Source organism: Panulirus ornatus, chromosome 2, assembly GCF_036320965.1.
Source record: "Panulirus ornatus isolate Po-2019 chromosome 2, ASM3632096v1, whole genome shotgun sequence".
Lineage (NCBI taxonomy): Eukaryota > Metazoa > Arthropoda > Malacostraca > Decapoda > Palinuridae > Panulirus > Panulirus ornatus.
This window is the reverse complement of record NC_092225.1, coordinates 32,526,079-32,547,959: the sequence shown is the minus strand read 5'-3', so window position 1 is coordinate 32,547,959 and position 21,881 is coordinate 32,526,079. Positions and strand designations below refer to the sequence as shown.

The 21,881-nt window shown below is 43.1% G+C and overlaps 1 protein-coding gene across 2 annotated transcripts in view; it reads right to left on the bottom strand.

Annotated features, from left to right (window-relative positions):
* Positions 1 to 21,881, bottom strand: part of ssp6 (short spindle 6) — a 123,334-nt gene that overhangs the window by 22,125 nt on the left and 79,328 nt on the right. For both annotated transcript variants that reach the window (XM_071674935.1, XM_071674943.1), the window contains 2 exons: positions 7,746 to 7,865; positions 4,104 to 4,206 (listed from right to left, as the gene is read on the bottom strand). In XM_071674935.1, coding sequence (XP_071531036.1) covers positions 4,104 to 4,206; positions 7,746 to 7,865 — 223 coding nt within the window. The remainder of the gene's footprint in view (positions 1 to 4,103; positions 4,207 to 7,745; positions 7,866 to 21,881) is intronic.

Genomic DNA, 21,881 nt, shown 5'->3' with positions numbered 1-21,881 from the left:
CATCTCATTTCCAGCACATCCATCCTCCTGCGCACAACTCTATCCATAGTCCACGCCTCGCAACCATACAACATTGTTGGAACCACTATTCCTTCAAACATACCCATTTTTGCTTTCCGAGATAATGTTCTCGACTTCCACACATTCTTCAAGGCTCCCAGAATTTTCGCCCCCTCCCCCACCCTATGATCCACTTCCGCTTCCATGGTTCCATCCGCTGCCAGATCCACTCCCAGATATATATATATATATATATATATATATATATATATATATATATATATTTATTTATTTTCATTTTATATATTTTATTATACTTTGTCGCTGTCTCCCACGTTAGCAAGGTAGTGCAAGGAAACAAATGAAAGAATGGCCCAACCCACCTACATACACATGTATATACATACACGTCCACACATGCACATATACATACCTAAACATCTCAACGTATACATATATATACATAGACATATACATATATACATATGTACATAATTCATACTGTCTGCCCTTATTCATTCCCATTGCCACCCCGCCACACATGAAATGAAAACCCCTTCCCCCCGCATGTGCGTGAGGCAGCTCTAGGAAAAGACAACAATGGTCACATTCGTTCACGCTCAGTCTCTAGTTGTCATGTATAATGCACCGAAACCACAGCTCCCTTTCCACATCCAGGCCCCATAACACTTTCCATGGTTTACCCCAGATGCTTCACATGCCCTGGCTCAATCCATTGACAGCACATCGACCCCGGTATACCACTAATTCACTCTATTCCTTGCACGCCATTCACCCTCCTGCATGTTCAGGCCCCGGTCACTCAAAATCTTTTTCACTCCATCTTTCCACCTCCAATTTTGTCTCCCACTTCTCCATGTTCCCTCCACCTCTGACACATATATCCTCTTTGTCAATTTTTCCTCACTCATTCTCTCCATGTGACCAAACCATTTCAAAACACCCTCTTCTACTCTCTCAACCACACTCTTTTTATTACCACACATCTCTTACCCTTTCATTACTTACTTGATCAAACCACCTTACACCACATATTGCCCTCAAACATCTCATTTCCTGCACATCCAACCTCCTCTGCACAACTCTATCTATAGCCCACGCCTCGCAACCATATAACATTGTTGGAACAACTATTCCTTCAAACATACCCATTTTTCCTTTCTAAGATAATGTTCTCAACTTCCACACATTTTTCAATGCTCCCAGAACTTTCGCCCCCTCCCTCACCCTATGTTTCACTTCCTCTTCCATGGTTATATCCGCTTCCCAATCCACTCCCTGATATCTAAAACACTTCACTTCCTCCAGTTTTTCTCCATTCAAACTTACCTCCCAATTGACTTGTCCCTCAACCCTACTGTACCAAATAATTACCTTACTCTTATTCACATTTACTCTCAGCTTTCTTCTTTCACACACTACCAAACTCAGTCACCAGGTTCTGCAGTTTCTCACCCGAATCAGCCACCAGTGCTGTATCATCAGCGAACAACAAGTGACTCATTTCCCAAGCTCTCTCATGCACAACAGACTACATACTTGCCCCTCTTTCCAAAACTCTTGCATTCACCTCCCTAACAACCCCATCCATAAACAAATTAAACAACCATGGAGACATCACGCACCCCTGCCTCAAACCAACATTCACTGAGAACCAATCACTTTCCTCTCTTCCTACACGTACACATGCCTTACATCCTTGATAAAAACTTTTCATGGCTTCTAACAACTTACCTCCCACACCATATATTCTTAATACCTTCCACAGAGCATCTCTATCAACTCTATCATATGCCTTCTCCAGATCCATAAATGCTACATACAAATCCATTTGCTTTTCTAAGAATTTCTCACATACATTTTTCAAAGCAAATACCCGATCCACACATCCTCTACCACTTCTGAAACCACACTGTTCTTCCCCAATCAGATGCTCTGTACTTGCCTTCACCCCCTCAATCAATACCCTTCCATTTAATTTCCCAGGAATGCTCAACAAACTTATACCTCTGTAATTTGAGCACTCACTCTTATCCCCTTTGCCTTTGCACAATGGCACTATGCAAGCATTCCGCCAGTCCTCAGGCACCTCACCGTAAGACATACATACATTAAATAACCTTACCATCAGTCAACAATACAGTCACCCCCTTTTTTAGTAAATTCCACTGCAGTACCATCCAAACCCACAGTCTTGCCGGCTTTCATCTTCCGCAAAGCTTTTCTCTGTTTGCCACATCATTCTTCCTAACTCTCTCCCTTTGCACACAACCTCGACCAAAACACCCTATATTTGCCACTCTATCATCAAACACATTCAGCAAACCTTCAAAATACTCACTCTACTTCCTTCTCACATCACCACTTCCCCATTAGCCTCATTCACTGATGTTCCCATTTGTTCCCTTGTCTTATGCACTTTACCTCCTTCCAAAACATCTTTTTATTTTCCCTAAAATTTAATGATACTCTCTCACCCCAACTCTCATCTGCCCTCTTTTTCACCTCTTGCACCTTTCTCTTGACCTCCTGCCTCTTTCTTTTATACATCTCCCACTCATTTGCATTATTTCCCTGCAAAAATTGTCCAAATGCCTGTCTCTTCTCTTTCACTAATAATCTTATTTCTTCATCCCACCACTCACTACCCTTTCTAATCTGCCCACCTCCCATGCTTCTCATGCCACAAGCATCTTTCGCGCAAGCCATCAATGCTTCCCAAAATACATCCCATTCCTCCCCCACTCCCCTTACATCCTTTGTTCTCACCTTTTTCCATTCTGTACTCAGTCTCTCCTTGTACCTCCTCACACAAGTCTCCTTCCCAGGCTCACTTACTTTCACCACTCTCTTCACCCCAACATTCTCTCTTTTTTTCTGAAAACCTCTACAAATCTTTACCTTCGCCTCCACAAGATAATGATCAGACATCCCTCCAGTTGCACCTTTCAGCACATTAACATCCAAAAGTCTCTTTCGTGCGCCTATCAATTAACACGTAATCCAATAACACTCTCTGGCCATCTCTCCTACTTACATACGTATACCTATGTATATCTCTCTTTTTAAACCAGGTAATCCCAATCACCAGTTCTTTTTCAGCACATAAATCTACAAGCTCTTCATCATTTCCATTTACAACACTGAAAACCCCATGTACACCAATTATTCCCTGAACTGCCACATTACTCACCTTTGCATTCAAATCACCCATCACTATAATCCGGTCTCGTGCATCAAAACTACTAACACACTCACTCAGCTGCTCCCAAAGCACTTGCCTCTCATGATCTTTCTTCTCATGCCCAGGTGCATATGCACCAATAATCACCCATCTCTCTCCATCCACTCTCAGTTTTACCCATATCAATCTAGTTTACTTTCTTACACTCTATCACATACTCCCACCACTCCTGTTTCAGGAGTAGTGGCACTCCTTCCCCTGGTCTTGTCCTCTCACCAACCCCTGTCTTTACTCCCAAAACATTCCCAAACACTCTTCCCCTTTACCCTTGAGCTTCGTTTCACTCAGAGCCAAAACATCCAGGTTCCTTTTCTCAAACATACTACCTATCTCTACTTTCTTCTCATCTTGGTTCCATCCACATACATTTAGACGCCCCAATCTGAGCCTTCGAGGAGGATGAGCACTCCTTGCATGACTCCTTCATCCACTGCAACCTATTCTAAATCAGATGGAAACAAAACCTGTATAGTTACTGATGCAGCAGTTCATTTCTTGGCAATTTCCTACAACAATATAATTACGATACTACGTCCACTGTCAGTGTCATTATCATCCTATATCAGACTCATCTTCCCGTGTCTGACCCAGCTTCCCATGTCAGACTCATCTTCCTGTGATTCAACATCGGAAGGTGTCAGTATAATCTTGATATATCAAATGACGAAATACTTTTATATCTTAGTTTACTAATGAATTCTGATGTGCCATAAATAATTTTGCCTTTCATTGAGTGTTTTTATACCTAAGTGTAATTTCCAATGTAGGCTGGGCTATAGTACATGTCCTTGACACGTTCATCAGCCTGTGTTGGCAGAAGTTAACCAGTGAACCATACCTTCCCTCATGCCAGCCCTGAAGGCTGGTCCGGCGTATTCCACGAAGTCAACATATGTGATCACCTCGATCTCTCCATCCTTCTTGTAGTGGATACCATAACTCTGTGGGAAGGACGGCATTAGTGAGTCCTCCGTGGTCAGAGATGGCGGGTTAGTGATCTGTCTGTGGTCAGGGACGGAGATCAGTGATCTGTCTGTGGTCAGGGATGCAGATCAGTGATCTGTTTGTGGTCAGGGGCGGAGATCAGTGATCTGTCTGTGGTCAGGGACGGAGATCAATGATCTGTCTATGGCTAGGGGAGGGATTAATGATCCGTGTGTAGGTAAGGACAGGGACTACTGACAAGTCTGTGGGTTGAAAAGGGAGTTAGCGTTCTGTCTGTGGGGAGGGATGAAAGCGTGACCTTTGAGAGTAAGGACGTCTGTGGGGAGGGATGAGGATTGGTCTCTGTCTGTGGGCTGGATGGGAGACTGGTGATCTGTGTGTGGTGTTTATGGTTAGGAATTGGTGCTTTGTCTGTGGGTTTGGACGGGAATGGTTTCTCTATCTTTGAGTGCTACAGGGGTAGTTACTATGTCTGTGGGCTGATATAGGGGATGGTGCTCTGGTTGCGGGTTGGGAATTAGTCTGGTGTTCTGTCTGTGGGTTGGAACAGGTATTGGTGCTTTGTCTGTGGATTGGAAGGGGTTTTGGGTTCTGTCTGTTGGTTGTGACAGTGTTTGGGTTGTCTGTGGTGTAGGACGGACGTTGGTGCTGCCTGTGGGTTGCGGCAAGGTTGGTAATCTGTAGGATGGGGTTGGTTTGTTTCTGGTTAGGTACGATGGTTGGTAGTCTGTCTGTGGAATGATGCGGAGGTTAGTGGTCTGTGTGTGTGGGTAGGGAAGGTATGACGTCTGAAGGTTGGCTCTGTTATGCAGAGAAGATCGTTATACACCTGGAATACTACCTGGTATAGGTGTATCCCGGGACAAGACTCACGCCTCAGAGGTCCTCCCTCACGTCACACACACACGAAAAACAAGTGATTTTAAATGAAGTGGGAAGTGATGTACCATAGTGGTTAACAGTAAACAGAAACCCTGGACCTGCCGTACCAGTGGTTAACGGGTAAAGGGTAGGGCCACATGGCACACAGGTCAGATGGTGTGTGTATCCTCGGCCGTCACTGATAAGGACGACGAAACAAAACAGCCGCATCAAGTTTGGTCTTGTGCAGGTGGCCGGCCGGCCACTCGGAAGCGGCCTTCTAAGATTGTCCATTAGTAAACAATGATTGAAATCTTCAGTGTGCCTCACAGAGTATACATACAGTCGTCCTAGCCGTTTCCAACAGTTTGACTCCTTCAAAGTGTAAATATTAACCATGAAAGATCTTTGCAAACGTTTTAACACGGCACTGTCTCACGTCTGGGAAGTTGAGGTTGATGCACATCAATAATCTGGTCATAAGAATATCATGCCTTGAACAACGTCGTCTTCCTTCTCTTGTGTTGAAGGTCCACATGATCAAGACGACCATCTCTCGGCAAGAAGCAAGTGTTGCCTTGTATTGTTCGCTCAAGGTAACGTCCTCACATTTTATCTTTCCCAGGTCTTTCACATTACTCACTCATGTTATGGCCACGTTTGAGTCCATCTGGTATTCGTATTCAGCTCTTAATCTGTTCACTCTCCCTATAATGACGGAGTTGAAAATTATCATCAATGAGAAGCATGTTGCTGAAGTTTCTCGGAGTCTTGTACTGACGAGGTTTGCAGTTGTAACTATTCTGGTATTAACATGTGCAACGATTCATATAAATGATCCGTATGAGATCTGCTGGAGGGAGCCAAGGTTATGAGACCCTAAAATACCCTGACAGGAAGGTTTAGTCGGGAGTCACATTGAAATGCTTCTGACGGCGGAGTAGCCCCAGTGGCCAATGGTATTCAAGCAGCAGTAATGCACTCGTGGTGCGAGGCAGGCCAACTGCTTCACAAGGTGATGTGTGACCAACCGTGAGGCAGAAGGGGCCATCGAGGTCACTGCCATACTCTGTGGTCATACGGAGGTCAAGTAAGACTACACGTTGTTATTATCGGTTGCTTAAGGCAATATTTGGTGGCCGGCTGAGGCTACCTGTGACTGATTTCGGCAAGTCATATCGCCGTCAGATACCTTAAGCCGAACTTGCAGTGATACCAAATAATGTAGGCACAGTATATTTGACGGTTGCTTCTAAAATATAAATGGTACAAAATAATTTCTAAACCCCTAGAATAAGATCATACCAAACGTATGGAATAAGTTGGAAAACGGGGAAACAAGGTGTCGACCTAAGATTAGCAACGCTCCGCGTATAAGATTGCTTCCTCTCTTAGTTGTGGGGTCGTGCAACAATGATATATGTAGCTATCATGGCTGCCACTCTTGAGTTACCCTCCCGTGAGCAGTTTGCCTTCTCCTCCTACTGCAGTCGGGACACAAGTTTTGTCCGTGTTTCACGCGTTCTGGCTCAGTGACCTATACCTACCTATTCACGTCCAGTAAATCGAATAACATACATAAATACCTGGCTGCAGGCCAGGACTTTGTGACCTGCCTGTATAGGTATTCCCTCCTTAACCACAATATATTTTCTTATATAATGAACAAACAAAACCAAGTTGATGACTGTGAATAATAGACTTGATATTGGAACTTCTTCACCGTGGTTACTGCATCACCTGGTTGTAGCAGTGATCACCTGGCTTGCCTGATATTGTACCAAGAACCACATGGTAGTATAACATACAGTAAGAGGTTATATGTTTCCGTAGGCGGCCATCAGAGAGCGGGCTCACCTCACACCATTCTTTATTTACAAGTCAATACATCTTGTCCGCTTTAATATGAGGCTCGCGCCTGGTTGTGCAGCCTGGCCCAGATGATGCCCCGGTGCTGGCTGAACACACCGTCTGTGTCCATGTTATTCTCAGACCTCAGCGACGGTGGAGTCACCAAGCACAGGCAAGCTCAGCATTCTGACTCAATCTAGACCTTAGCATTAAAAGCCAACAACAAGTATAATACATATTTCCTCTTGTATGATATACACATTAAAGATCATATGAAGCGTCAGGTTTGGGTACGAAATATAAACTGTACAACAGATGCGACAGGAATGAGGAACAGGTGCAAGAGTTGGACTGGATGTTACAGTGTCTACTGTGATGACTGCCACCCTTACTTCAGGTGATGAAGCTGCTTCTTGTTGAGGTGAAAACCACAACTTGATGAGCACTCTAATGTTGTTGTAAGCCGCCACATGCAAAGCCACATGAATTTACAAAACAAATATGAAATATTAATTCTAGATATGAACTGCTTAGCAGCCGTATCCCAAACATCATCTTCCTGGTAACTTTAAGCAGTCGCATCTAACATGGACACGACCAGAAAACCTCACGTCTGAGGAAACTCGCACCGAAATGACCAGGGATGAACAACTACAAAACTGGGTAACCAAGTTTCCAGGACCCATCCTACCTGTATGGTGAAGCTGTGGTTCTTATCTCCAGGACCCATCCTACCTGTATGGTGAAGCTGTGGTTCTTATCTCCAGGACCCATCCTACCTGTATGGTGAAGCTGTGGTTCTTATCTCCAGGACCCATCCTACCTGTATGGTGAAGCCGAAGGAGTTGTTTTCCTTCTCGACGATGATGGTGCGTCTCCGGCGGTCCTCCTCCGGCCGCGTAACGCACACCCGGTCCCCCACCATCCGCTCCAGGATCTGCGTCTGTACAGAAGGAACGTGTTTCACTATACTATACAGGACAAGTGACGAGTGTCACTATACTATACAGGACAAGTGACGTGTGTCACTATACTATACAGGACAAGTGACGTGTGTCACTATACTATACAGGACAAGTGACGTGTGTCACTATACTATACAGGACAAGTGACGTGTGTCACTATACTATACAGGACAAGTGACGTGTGTCACTATACTATACAGGACAAGTGACGTGTGTCACTATACTATACAGGACAAGTGACGTGTGTCACTATACTATACAGGACAAGTGACGTGTGTCACTATACTATACAGGACAAGTGACGTGTGTCACTATACTATACAGGACAAGTGACGTGTGTCACTATACTATACAGGACAAGTGACGTGTGTCACTATACTATACAGGACAAGTGACGTGTCACTATACTATACAGGACAAGTGACGTGTCACTATACTGTACAGGACAAGTGACGTGTCACTATACTGTACAGGACAAGTGACGTGTGTCACTATACTATACAGGACAAGTGACGTGTCACTATACTGTAAGGACAAGTGACGTGTCACTATACTGTACAGGACAAGTGACGTGTCACTATACTGTACAGGACAAGTGACGTGTCACTATACTATACAGGACAAGTGACGTGTGTCACTATACTGTACAGGACAAGTGACGTGTTACTATACTGTACAGGACAAGTGACGTGTGTCACAATACTGTACAGGACAAGTGACGTGTGTCACTATACTGTACAGGACAAGTGGCGTTCATACTCCACAATACTGAAGGTTCTTACTAGAGCATATGATGGTTCATACTCCACACTACTGAAGGTTCTCACTTCAGTAATGATGGTTCATACTCCACACTACTGAAGGTTCTCACTTCAGTAATGATGGATCATACTCAGGAAAGCATGATCGGTAAAAAAGGTCACGTTACCACTTGAGTGCATTCAAGTGTATCACTAAGGCCCTGATGAGTACATTCATCACTCACTGAATGTGTGTGTGTGTGTGTGTGTGTAGGGAGGTGTGGTAAGCTGCCTTGTAACCCATGACTTGATCTACATAGTACTAGGCTTCCCTGGTAAGGTTACGTACCTGTACCAGGTTGATCATCACTAGGCTTCCCTGGTAAGGTTACCAGGCTGGTTGTTGCAACGACTTTCATTTCCTGTGGTACCGTCATGCACGGCAGATGTGCAGCAGTCCAGCTGCAGTAGTACCATGTCTGTGGTGTATGGAGCTTTACCAGACATGGCTCCACATGTATGATAATTTCCCAAAGAGTTCCAGTGTTTTCTGAGTTTTAGTGGATTTAATTTTCACATTTACTGCCGACTCTCATCCCAACACGGAAATATATATATGTATGTTTTGGACAATCACATGTTTACCAAATGGCGTCCTAGCTTCGTCTCTTCGATGTATATCAATTGACCGTTATATTTCTCTCTTGTGTCTACCCTGATGATGTGACTATTACACGAAAGTGCACTTGGGAACTTTTCGTGTTTCATTTTCCCCGTGGACTCATAGAAATATATATATATATATATATATATATATATATATATATATATATATATATATATATATATATATTTTTTTTTTTTTTTATACTTTGTCGCTGTCTCCCGCGTTTGCGAGGTAGCGCAAGGAAACAGACGAAAGAAATGGCCCAACCCCCCCCCCCCCATACACATGTACATACACACGTCCACACACGCAAATATACATACCTACACAGCTTTCCATGGTTTACCCCAGACGCTTCACATGCCTTGCTTCAATCCACTGACAGCACGTCAACCCCTGTATACCACATGACTCCAATTCACTCTATTTCTTGCCCTCCTTTCACCCTCCTGCATGTTCAGGCCCCGATCACACAAAATCTTTTTCACTCCATCTTTCCACCTCCAATTTGGTCTCCCTCTTCTCCTCGTTCCCTCCACCTCCGACACATATATCCTCTTGGTCAATCTCTCCTCACTCATTCTCTCCATGTGCCCAAACCATTTCAAAACACCCTCTTCTGCTCTCTCAACCACGCTCTTTTTATTTCCACACATCTCTCTTACCCTTACGTTACTTACTCGATCAAACCACCTCACACCACACATTGTCCTCAAACATCTCATTTCCAGCACATCCATCCTCCTGCGCACATCTCTATCCATAGCCCACGCCTCGCAACCATACAACATTGTTGGAACCACTATTCCCTCAAACATACCCATTTTTGCTTTCAGAGATAATGTTCTCGACTTCCACACATTTTTCAAGGCTCCCAAAATTTTCGCCCCCTCCCCCACCCTATGATCCACTTCCGCTTCCATGGTTCCATCCGCTGACAGATCCACTCCCAGATATCTAAAACACTTCACTTCCTCCAGTTTTTCTCCATTCAAACTCACCTCCCAATTGACTTGACCCTCACCCCTACTGTACCTAATAACCTTGCTCTTATTCACATTTACTCTCAACTTTCTTCTTCCACACACTTTACCAAACTCAGTCACCAGCTTCTGCAGTTTCTCACATGAATCAGCCACCAGCGCTGTATCATCAGCGAACAACAACTGACTCACTTCCCAAGCTCTCTCATCCCCAACAGACTTCATACTTGCCCCTCTTTCCAGGACTCTTGCATTTACCTCCCTTACAACCCCATCCATAAACAAATTAAACAACCATGGAGACATCACACACCCCTGCCGCAAACCTACATTCACTGAGAACCAATCACTTTCCTCTCTTCCTACACGTACACATGCCTTACATCCTCGATAAAAACTTTTCACTGCTTCTAACAACTTGCCTCCCACACCATATATTCTTAATACCTTCCACAGAGCATCTCTATCAACTCTATCATATGCCTTCTCCAGATCCATAAATGCTACATACAAATCCATTTGCTTTTCTAAGTATTTCTCACATACATTCTTCAAAGCAAACACCTGATCCACACATCCTCTACCACTTCTGAAACCGCACTGCTCTTCCCCAATCTGATGCTCTGTACATGCCTTCACCCTCTCAATCAATACCCTCCCATATGATTTACCAGGAATACTCAACAAACTTATACCTCTGTAATTTGAGCACTCACTCTTATCCCCTTTGCCTTTGTACAATGGCACTATGCACGCATTCCGCCAATCCTCAGGCACCTCACCTTGAGTCATACATACATTAAATAACCTTACCAACCAGTCAACAATACAGTCACCCCCTTTCTTAATAAATTCCACTGCAATACCATCCAAACCTGCTGCCTTGCCGGCTTTCATCTTCCGCAAAGCTTTTACTACCTCTTCTCTGTTTACCAAATCATTTTCCCTAACCCTCTCACTTTGCACACCACCTCGACCAAAACACCCTATATCTGCCACTCTGTCATCAGACACATTCAACAAACCTTCAAAATACTCATTCCATCTCCTTCTCACATCACCGCTACTTGTTATCACCTCCCCATTTACGCCCTTCACTGAAGTTCCCATTTGCTCCCTTGTCTTACGCACCCTATTTACCTCCTTCCAGAACATCTTTTTATTCTCCCTAAAATTTACTGATAGTCTCTCACCCCAACTCTCATTTGCCCTTTTTTTCACCTCTTGCACCTTTCTCTTGACCTCCTGTCTCTTTCTTTTATACTTCTCCCACTCAATTGCATTTTTTCCCTGCAAACATCGTCCAAATGCCTCTCTCTTCTCTTTCACTAATACTCTTACTTCTTCATCCCACCACTCACTACCCTTTCTAAACAGCCCACCTCCCACTCTTCTCATGCCACAAGCATCTTTTGCGCAATCCATCACTGATTCCCTAAATACATCCCATTCCTCCCCCACTCCCCTTACTTCCATTGTTCTCACCTTTTTCCATTCTGTACACAGTCTCTCCTGGTACTTCCCCACACAGGTCTCCTTCCCAAGCTCACTTACTCTCACCACCTTCTTCACCCCAACATTCACTCCTCTTTTCTGAAAACCCATACTAATCTTCACCTTAGTCTCCACAAGATAATGATCAGACATCCCTCCAGTTGCACCTCTCAGCACATTAACATCCAAAAGTCTCTCTTTCGCACGCCTGTCAATTAACACGTAATCCAATAACGCTCTCTGGCCATCTCTCCTACTTACATAAGTATACTTATGTATATCTCGCTTTTTAAACCAGGTATTCCCAATCATCAGTCCTTTTTCAGCACATAAATCTACAAGCTCTTCACCATTTCCATTTACAACACTGAACACCCCATGCATACCAATTATTCCCTCAACTGCCACATTACTCACCTTCGCATTCAAATCACCCATCACTATAACCCGGTCTCGTGCATCAAAACCGCTAACACACTCATTTAGCTGCTCCCAAAACACTTGCCTCTCATGATCTTTCTTCTCATGCCCAGGTGCATATGCACCAATAATCACCCACCTCTCTCCATCAACTTTCAATTTTACCCATATTAATCGAGAATTTACTTTCTTACATTCTATCACATACTCCCACAACTCCTGTTTCAGGAGTATTGCTACTCCTTCCCTTGCTCTTGTCCTCTCACTAACCCCTGACTTCACTCCCCAGACATTTCCAAACCACTCTTCCCCTTTACCCTTGAGCTTCGTTTCACTCAGAGCCAAAACATCCAGGTTCCTTTCCTCAAACATACTACCTATCTCTCCTTTTTTCACATCTTGGTTACATCCACACACATTTAGGCACCCCACTCTGAGCCTTCGAGGAGGATGATCACTCCCCGCGTGACTCCTTCTTCTGTTTCCCATTTTAGAAAGTTAATACAAGGAGGGGAGGATTTCCGGCCCCCCGCTCCCGTCCCCTCTAGTCGCTTTCTACGACACGCGAGGAATACGTGGGAAGTATTCTTTCACCCCTATCCCCAGGGATAATATACATATATATATACATATACACACACACACACACACACACACATATGCACATACACACACACACACACACATACATATATATACATATGAAAAATGTAAGAAACAATTTAGAAAACAAACTTTTAGCTTGAAATGAATGAAAAAAAATGAATGTCACATAATGGTTCAACCTCTGGCTATGGAAAAGGAAATGTACAATTTATTCACACAAACGTCAATAGCAGTTCTCATCAATTTCACCACTGTGTCAATAAGCTTCAATGTCTAAGCTACATTTTTCTCCAACTTCACTATTTTCTTGTCAAAAACACCATGTATGAAAACTATCACTCCATTAACACAACTATAAACATTTACTTCCCCTTTAAAAGTTCTGGGGAAGTCTGTCTCGATACACTGCGGCGGGGCGACGCGACGCTGACACAATCACTGTCACAATATCACTTCTGCCTCCTCAAGTCAATCTCTCAGCCACAGTGCAGGCCTTCATCGTCGAAATCGGTCTTCTGGAGGTTACCGTTGTCGATGGGTGTGACCATGTCACGTGAAAGGAGGTACCATACAACAGGTTTTATCGCTGTCTCCCGCGTTAGCGAGGTAGCACAAGGAAACAGACGAAAGAAATGGCCTAACCCACCCACATACACATGTATATACATACACGTCCACACACGCAAATATACATACCTATACATCACAATGTACACATATATATACACACACAGACATATACATATATACATAATTCATACTGTCTGCCTTTATTTATTCCCATCGCCACCTCGCCACACATGGAATAACAACCCCCTTCCCCCTCATGTGTGCGGGGTAGCGCTAAGAAAAGACAACAAAGGCCCCTTTCGTTCACACTCAGTCTCTAGCTGTCATGTAATAATGCACCGAAACCACAGCTCCCTTTCCACATCCAGGCCCCACAGAACTTTCCATGGTTTACCCCAGACGCTTCACATGCCCTGGTTCAATCCATTGACAGCATGTCGACCCCGGTATACCACATCGTTCCAATTCACTCTATTCCTTGCACGCCTTTCACCGTCCTGCATGTTTAGGCCCCGATCACTCAAAATTTTTTTCACTCCATCTTTTCACCTCCAATTTGGTCTCCTATTTCTCCTCGTTCCCTCCACCTCTGACACATATATCCTCTTGGTCAATCTTTCCTCACTCATTCTCTCCATGTGACCAAACCATTTCAAAACACCCTCTTCTGCTCTCTCAACCACACTCTTTCTATTTCCACACATCTCTCTTACCCTTACATTACTTACTCGATCAAACCACCTCACACCACATATTTTCAAACATCTCATTTCCACCACGTCCACCTTCCTGCGCACAATCCTATCCATAGCCCACGCCTCGCAACCATACAACATTGTTGGAACCACTATTCCTTCAAACACACCCATTTTTGCTTTCCGAGATAATGTTCTCGACTTCCAAACATTCTTCAAGGCTCCCAGAATTTTCGCCCCCTCCCCCACCCTATGATTCACTTCCGCTTCCATGGTTCCATCCGCTGCCAGATCCACTCCCAGACATCTAAAACACTTTACTTCCTCCAGTTTTTCTCCATTCAAACTTACCTCCCCAATTGACTTGACCCTCAACCCTACTGTACCTAATAACCTTGCTCTTATTCACATTTACTTTTAACTTTCTTCTTTCACACACTTTACCAAACTCAGTCACCAGCTTCTGCAGTTTCTCACATGAATCAGCCATGTATATATATATATATATATATATATATATATATATATATATATATATATATATATATATATATATATATATATATATATTACAGAGGTATAAGTTTGTTGAGTATTCCTGGTAAATTATATGGGAGGGTATTGATTGAGAGGGTGAAGGCATGTACAGAGCATCAGATTGGGGAAGAGCAGTGTGGTTTCAGAAGTGGTAGAGGATGTGTGGATCAGGTGTTTGCTTTGAAGAATGTATGTGAGAAATACTTAGAAAAGCAAATGGATTTGTATGTAGCATTTATGGATCTGGAGAAGGCATATGATAGAGTTGATAGAGATGCTCTGTGGAAGGTATTAAGAATATATGGTGTGGGAGGCAAGTTGTTAGAAGCAGTGAAAAGTTCTTATCGAGGATGTAAGGCATGAGTACGTATAGGAAGAGAGGAAAGTGATTGGTTCTCAGTGAATGCGGCAGGGATGTGTGATGTCTCCATGGTCGTTTAATTTGTTTATGGATGGGGTTGTTAGGGAGGTGAATGCAAGAGTTTTGGAAAGAGGGGCAAGTATGAAGTCTGTTGTGGATGAGAGACCTTGGGAAGTGAGTCAGTTGTTGTTCGCTGATGATACAGCGCTGATGGCTGATTCATGTGAGAAACTGCAGAAGCTGGTGACTGAGTTTGGTAAAGTGTGTGAAAGAAGAAAGTTAAGAGTAAATGTGAATAAGAGCAAGGTTATTAGGTACAGTAGGGTTGAGGGTCAAGTCAATTGGGAGGTAAGTTTGAATGGAGCAAAACTGGAGGAAGTAAAGTGTTTTAGATATCTGGGAGTGGATCTGGCAGCGGATGGAACCATGGAAGCGGAAGTGGATCATAGGGTGGGGGAGGGGGCGAAAATCCTGGGAGCCTTGAAGAATGTGTGGAAGTCGAGAACATTATCTCGGAAAGCAAAAATGGGTATGTTTGAAGGAATAGTGGTTCCAACAATGTTGTATGGTTGCGAGGCGTGGGCTATGGATAGAGTTGTGCGCAGGAGGATGGATGTGCTGGAAATGAGATGTTTGAGGACAATGTGTGGTGTGAGGTGGTTTGATCGAGTAAGTAACGTAAGGGTAAGAGAGATGTGTGGAAATAAAAAGAGCGTGGTTGAGAGAACAGAAGAGGGTGTTTTGAAATGGTTTGGGCACATGGAGAGAATGAGTGAGGAAAGATTGACCAAGAGGATATATGTGTCGGAGGTGGAGGGAACGAGGAAAATGGGAGACCAAATTGGAGGTGGAAAGATGGAGTGAAAAAGATTTTGTGTGATCGGGGCCTGAACATGCAGGAGGGTGAAAGGAGGGCAAGGAATAGAGTGAATTGGAGCGATGTGGTATACCGGGGTTGACGTGCTGTCAGTGGATTGAATCAGGGCATGTGAAGCGTCTGGGGTAAACCATGGAAAGCTGTGTAGGTATGTATATTTGCGTGTGTGGACGTGTATGTATATACATGTGTATGGGGGTGGGTTGGGCCATTTCTTTCGTCTGTTTCCTTGCGCTACCTCGCAAACGCGGGAGACAGCGACAAAGCAAAAAAAAAAAAAAAAGTATATATATATATATATATATATATATATATATATATATATATATATATATGAGAGCAGGTTAGTCACTAAGCCTTACAGTAATCTGCATGTATTTATCATCATGTATCTGGCGTCAGCTCCTACTGAGTATAATAGGTTCTGCCAAACGGTCGCATCACGCACGTCTCGCTGAGTCAGTCAGCGTGGCGAGTAAAGTCCTGAGGATAGTTTCCTGGACAGCAATTTCTCTGGCAGCTGTGTGGTGATGACCGCATACACCACACAGCTGTGTTCTGTCAGCTGTGTCATCACACGTCTTTCCTCAATCATAAGTTGTCAAGATCTGCTGTACCATCATCGTGTTAGAAGTGACACATTCTTGTTCCTTGTATCCAGAATCAAGGTTGTGTCACTGTCATTCCCAGACCCTGGATGCATCAGACTTGGATAATGAGCATCGTGTTCTCGCGTGTGGTCATCACAACGTAACGTGTGGGTCAGTACTGTGCTCCGCCAGGATGCCAGCGCTCACACGACAGTAACTCTGCGAGGTTTGAGTCGTTCGTCCATGTACCTGACACAATATTGATTCTGCTGCTTAAAGTCAGTGTATCGTACGTCTGCTGTGGGGGAGGGGGGGGGGGGTAGAATCCCCCACCATACTCAGAGAATGTCTAAAATTCCTTGCACGAAGGCAGGCTCCCCCCCCTCCCCCGACACACACACACACACACACACACACACACACACACACACCTACCCTCCACCCAGGCCAGTGGAGGCTTAAAGTCGCGAGTCACTTTCCCGGGCAACGAGGGAGCCATCCACTCCTATAAAAGCACCTGCCCACAGCTCCCGTGAGACACACTCAGACGGTCTCCCTCCACGCGCCAGAGATACGTGTTAGCTAGTTCAACTTAGACGGTTGGGTTAGGTTGGGTGCAACAATTTAAAAACTAATAGACCTCTTTCAACATAAAAATACTTCACGGCAGCAGACACCCCTACACACGTGACCACCAAGAACATACATAACTAAACGTTGAGGCAAAAGGTAATATAACCAGTTTGCTTTCGTGTAGCAGTTAGTAAGGAGGTCTGGCTGCTTGAGTGATGACTGTGGGAGGAGCTTCACTTTGTGCTCCCTTCGGTACGTTTTTGAGCTGCTGCAAATTTTCTGGTAAAAATTCTATATAGTCATATATCAGTGTGAGTCTTGTATAACCTCATGTACTACATATAGAGGTCATCTGGGACACATCTCGTCGGACGGCATCAAATATTGCTATGATCATAATTCTGAACAACAAATTATAGTCGTAAACAAAGCTATAATTATGATGCGGGAGCACAAAGCCTATCTGTCATGATTGTGAGGTTAACAAGGACAACTTTCTCAAGACATGTTATGACTGTATTGGTGCGGGGGAGCAGGGTTCTTGTCATTTCATGTGTGGCGTGGTGGCGACGGATATGAATAAAAGCAGCAAGTATGAATTATGTACATGTGTATACATGTCTATGTATGTATATATATGTATACGTTGAAATGTAGAGGTATGTATATGTGCGTGTGAGGACATGTATGTATATATATGTGTATGTGGGTGGGTTGGGCCATTCTTTCGTCTGTTTCCTTGCGTTACCTCGCTAACGCTGGAGACAGCGACAAAGTATAATATATATATATATATATATATATATATATATATATATATATATATATATATATATATATATATATATATACATATATATATATATATATATATATATATATATATATATATATATATATATATATATATATATATTTTTTTTTTTTTTTTCATACGATTCGCCATTTCCCGCATTTGCGAGGTAGCGTTAAGAACAGAGGACTGGGCCTTAGAGGGAAAATCCTCACCTGGCCCCCTTCTCTGTTTCTTCTTTTGGAAAATTAAAAAAAAAAAAAAAACGAGAGGGGAGGATTTCCAGCCACCCGCTCCCTCCCCTTTTAGTCGCCTTCTACGACACGCAGGGAATACGTGGGAAGTATTCTTTCTCCCCTATCCCCAGGGATAATATATATATATATATATATATATATATATATATATATATATATATATATATATATATATATATATATATATATTTTTTTTTTTTTTTTTTTTTCATACTATTCGCCATTTCCCGCGATAGCGAGGTAGCGTTAAGAACAGAGGACTGGGCCTTTGAGGGAATATCCTCACCTGACCCCCTTCTCTCTTCCTTCTTTTGGAAAAAAAAAAAAAAGAAAAAACGAGAGGGGAGGATTTCCAGCCCCCCGCTCCCTTCCCTTTTAGTCGCCTTCTACGACACGCAGGGAATACGTAGGAAGTATTCTTTCTCCCCTATCCCCAGGGATATATATATATATATATATATGTATGTATATATATATATATATATATATATATATATATATATATATATATATATATATATATATATATATACACACACATATATATATATATATATATATATATATATATATATATATATATATATATATATATATATATATATATTTTTCTTTTCTTTTTTTTTGCTTTGTTGCTGTCTCATGCGTTTGCGAGGTAGCGCAAGGAAACAGATGAAAGAAATGGCCCAACCCACCCCCATACACATGTATATACATACGTCCACACACGCAAATATACATACCTACACAGCTTTTCATGGTTTACCCCAGACGCTTCACATGCCCTGATTCAATCTACTGACAGCACATCGATCCAATTCACTCTATTCCTTGCCCTCCTTTCACCCTCCTGCATGTTCAGGCCCCGATCACACAAAATCTTTTTCACTCCATCTTTCCACCTCCAATTTGGTCTCCCTCTTCTCCTCGTTCCCTCCACCTCCGACACATATATCCTCTTGGTCAATCTTTCCTCACTCATTCTCTCCATGTGCCCAAACCATTTCAAAACACCCTCTTCTGCTTTCTCAACCACGCTCTTTTTATTTCCACACATCTCTCTTACCCTTACGTTACTCACTCGATCAAACCACCTCACACCACACATTGTCCTCAAACATCTCATTTCCAGCACATCCATCCTCCTGCGCACAACTCTATCCATAGCCCACGCCTCGCAACCATACAACATTGTTGGAACCACTATTCCTTCAAATATACCCATTTTTGCTTTCCGAGATAATGTTCTCGACTTCCACACATTCTTCAAGGCCCCCAGAATTTTCGCCCCCTCCCCCACCCTATGATCCACTTCCGCTTCCATGGTTCCATCCGCTGCCAGATCCACTCCCAGATATCTAAAACACTTCACTTCCTCCAGTTTTTCTCCATTCAAACTCACCTCCCAATTGACTTGACCCTCAACCCTACTGTACCTAATAACCTTGCTCTTATTCATATTTACTCTTAACTTTCTTCTTCCACACACTTTACCAAACTCAGTCACCAGCTTCTGCAGTTTCTCACATGAATCAGCCACCAGCGCTGTATCATCAGCGAACAACAACTGACTCACTTCCCAAGCTCTCTCATCCCCAACAGACTTCATACTTGCCCCTCTTTCCAAAACTCTTGCATTCACCTCCCTAACAACCCCATCCATAAACAAATTAAACAACCATGGAGACATCACACACCCCTGCCGCAAACCTACATTCACTGAGAACCAATCACTTTCCTCTCTTCCTACACGTACACATGCCTTACATCCTCGATAAAAACTTTTCACTGCTTCTAACAACTTGCCTCCCACACCATATATTCTTAATACCTTCCACAGAGCATCTCTATCAACTCTATCATATGCCTTCTCCAGATCCATAAATGCTACATACAAATCCATTTGCTTTTCTAAGTATTTCTCACATACATTCTTCAAAGCAAACACCTGATCCACACATCCTCTACCACTTCTGAAACCACACTGCTCTTCCCCAATCTGATGCTCTGTACATGCCTTCACCCTCTTAATCAATACCCTCCCATATAATTTACCAGGAATACTCAACAAACTTATACCTCTGTAATTTGAGCACTCACTCTTATCTCCTTTGCCTTTGTACAATGGCACTATGCACGCATTCCGCCAATCCTCAGGCACCTCACCATGAGTCATACATACATTAAATAACCTTACCAACCAGTCAACAATACAGTCACCCCCTTTTTTAATAAATTCCACTGCAATACCATCCAAACCTGCTGCCTTGCCGGCTTTCATCTTCCGCAAAGCTTTCACTACCTCTTCTCTGTTTACCAAATCATTTTCCCTAACCCTCTCACTTTGCACACCACCTCGACCAAAACACCCTATATCTGCCACTCTATCATCAAACACATTCAACAAACCTTCAAAATACTCACTCCATCTCCTCACATCACCACTACTTGTTATCACCTCCCCATTTGCGCCCTTCACTGAAGTTCCCATTTGCTCCCTTGTCTTACGCACTTTATTTACCTCCTTCCAGAACATCTTTTTATTCTCCCTAAAATTTAATGATACTCTCTCACCCCAACTCTCATTTGCCCTTTTTTTTTTTCACCTCTTGCACCTTTCTCTTGACCTCCTGTCTCTTTCTTTTATACATCTCCCACTCAATTGCATTTTTTCCCTGCAAAAATCGTCCAAATGCCTCTCTCTTCTCTTTCACTAATACTCTTACTTCTTCATCCCACCACTCACTACCCTTTCTAATCAACCCACCTCCCACTCTTCTCATGCCACAAGCATCTTTTGCGCAATCCATCACTGATTCCCTGAATACATCCATTCCTCCCCCACTCCCCTTACTTCCATTGTTCTCACCTTTTTCCATTCTGTACTCAGTCTCTCCTGGTACTTCCTCACACAGGTCTCCTTCTCAAGCTCACTTACTCTCACCACCCTCTTCACCCCAACATTCACTCTTCTTTTCTGAAAACCCATACAAATCTTCACCTTAGCCTCCACAAGATAATGATCAGACATCCCTCCAGTTGCACCTCTCAGCACATTAACATCCAAAAGTCTCTCTTTCGCACGCCTGTCAATTAACACGTAATCCAATAACGCTCTCTGGCCATCTCTCCTACTTACATAAGTATACTTATGTATATCTCGCTTTTTAAACCAGGTATTCCCAATCATCAGTCCTTTTTCAGCACATAAATCTACAAGCTCTTCACCATTTCCATTTACAACACTGAACACCCCATGTATACCAATTATTCCCTCAACTGCCACATTACTCACCTTTGCATTCATACATACATTAAATAACCTTACCAACCAGTCAACAATATATATATATATATATATATATATATATATATATATATATATATATATATATATATATATATATATTTTTTTTTTTTTTTTTTTTTTTTTTTTTATACTTTGTCGCTGTCTCCCGCGTTTGCGAGGTAGCGCAAGGAAACAGACGAAAGAAATGGCCCAACCCCCCCCACCATACACATGTACATACACACGTCCACACACGCAAATATACATACCTACACAGCTTTCCATGGTTTACCCCAGACGCTTCACATGCCTTGATTCAATCCACTGACAGCACGTCAACCCCTGTATACCACATCGCTCCAATTCACTCTATTCCTTGCCCTCCTTTCACCCTCCTGCATGTTCAGGCCCCGATCACACAAAATCTTTTTCACTCCATCTTTCCACCTCCAATTTGGTCTCCCTCTTCCCCTCGTTCCCTCCACCTCCGACACATATATCCTCTTGGTCAATCTTTCCTCACTCATTCTCTCCATGTGCCC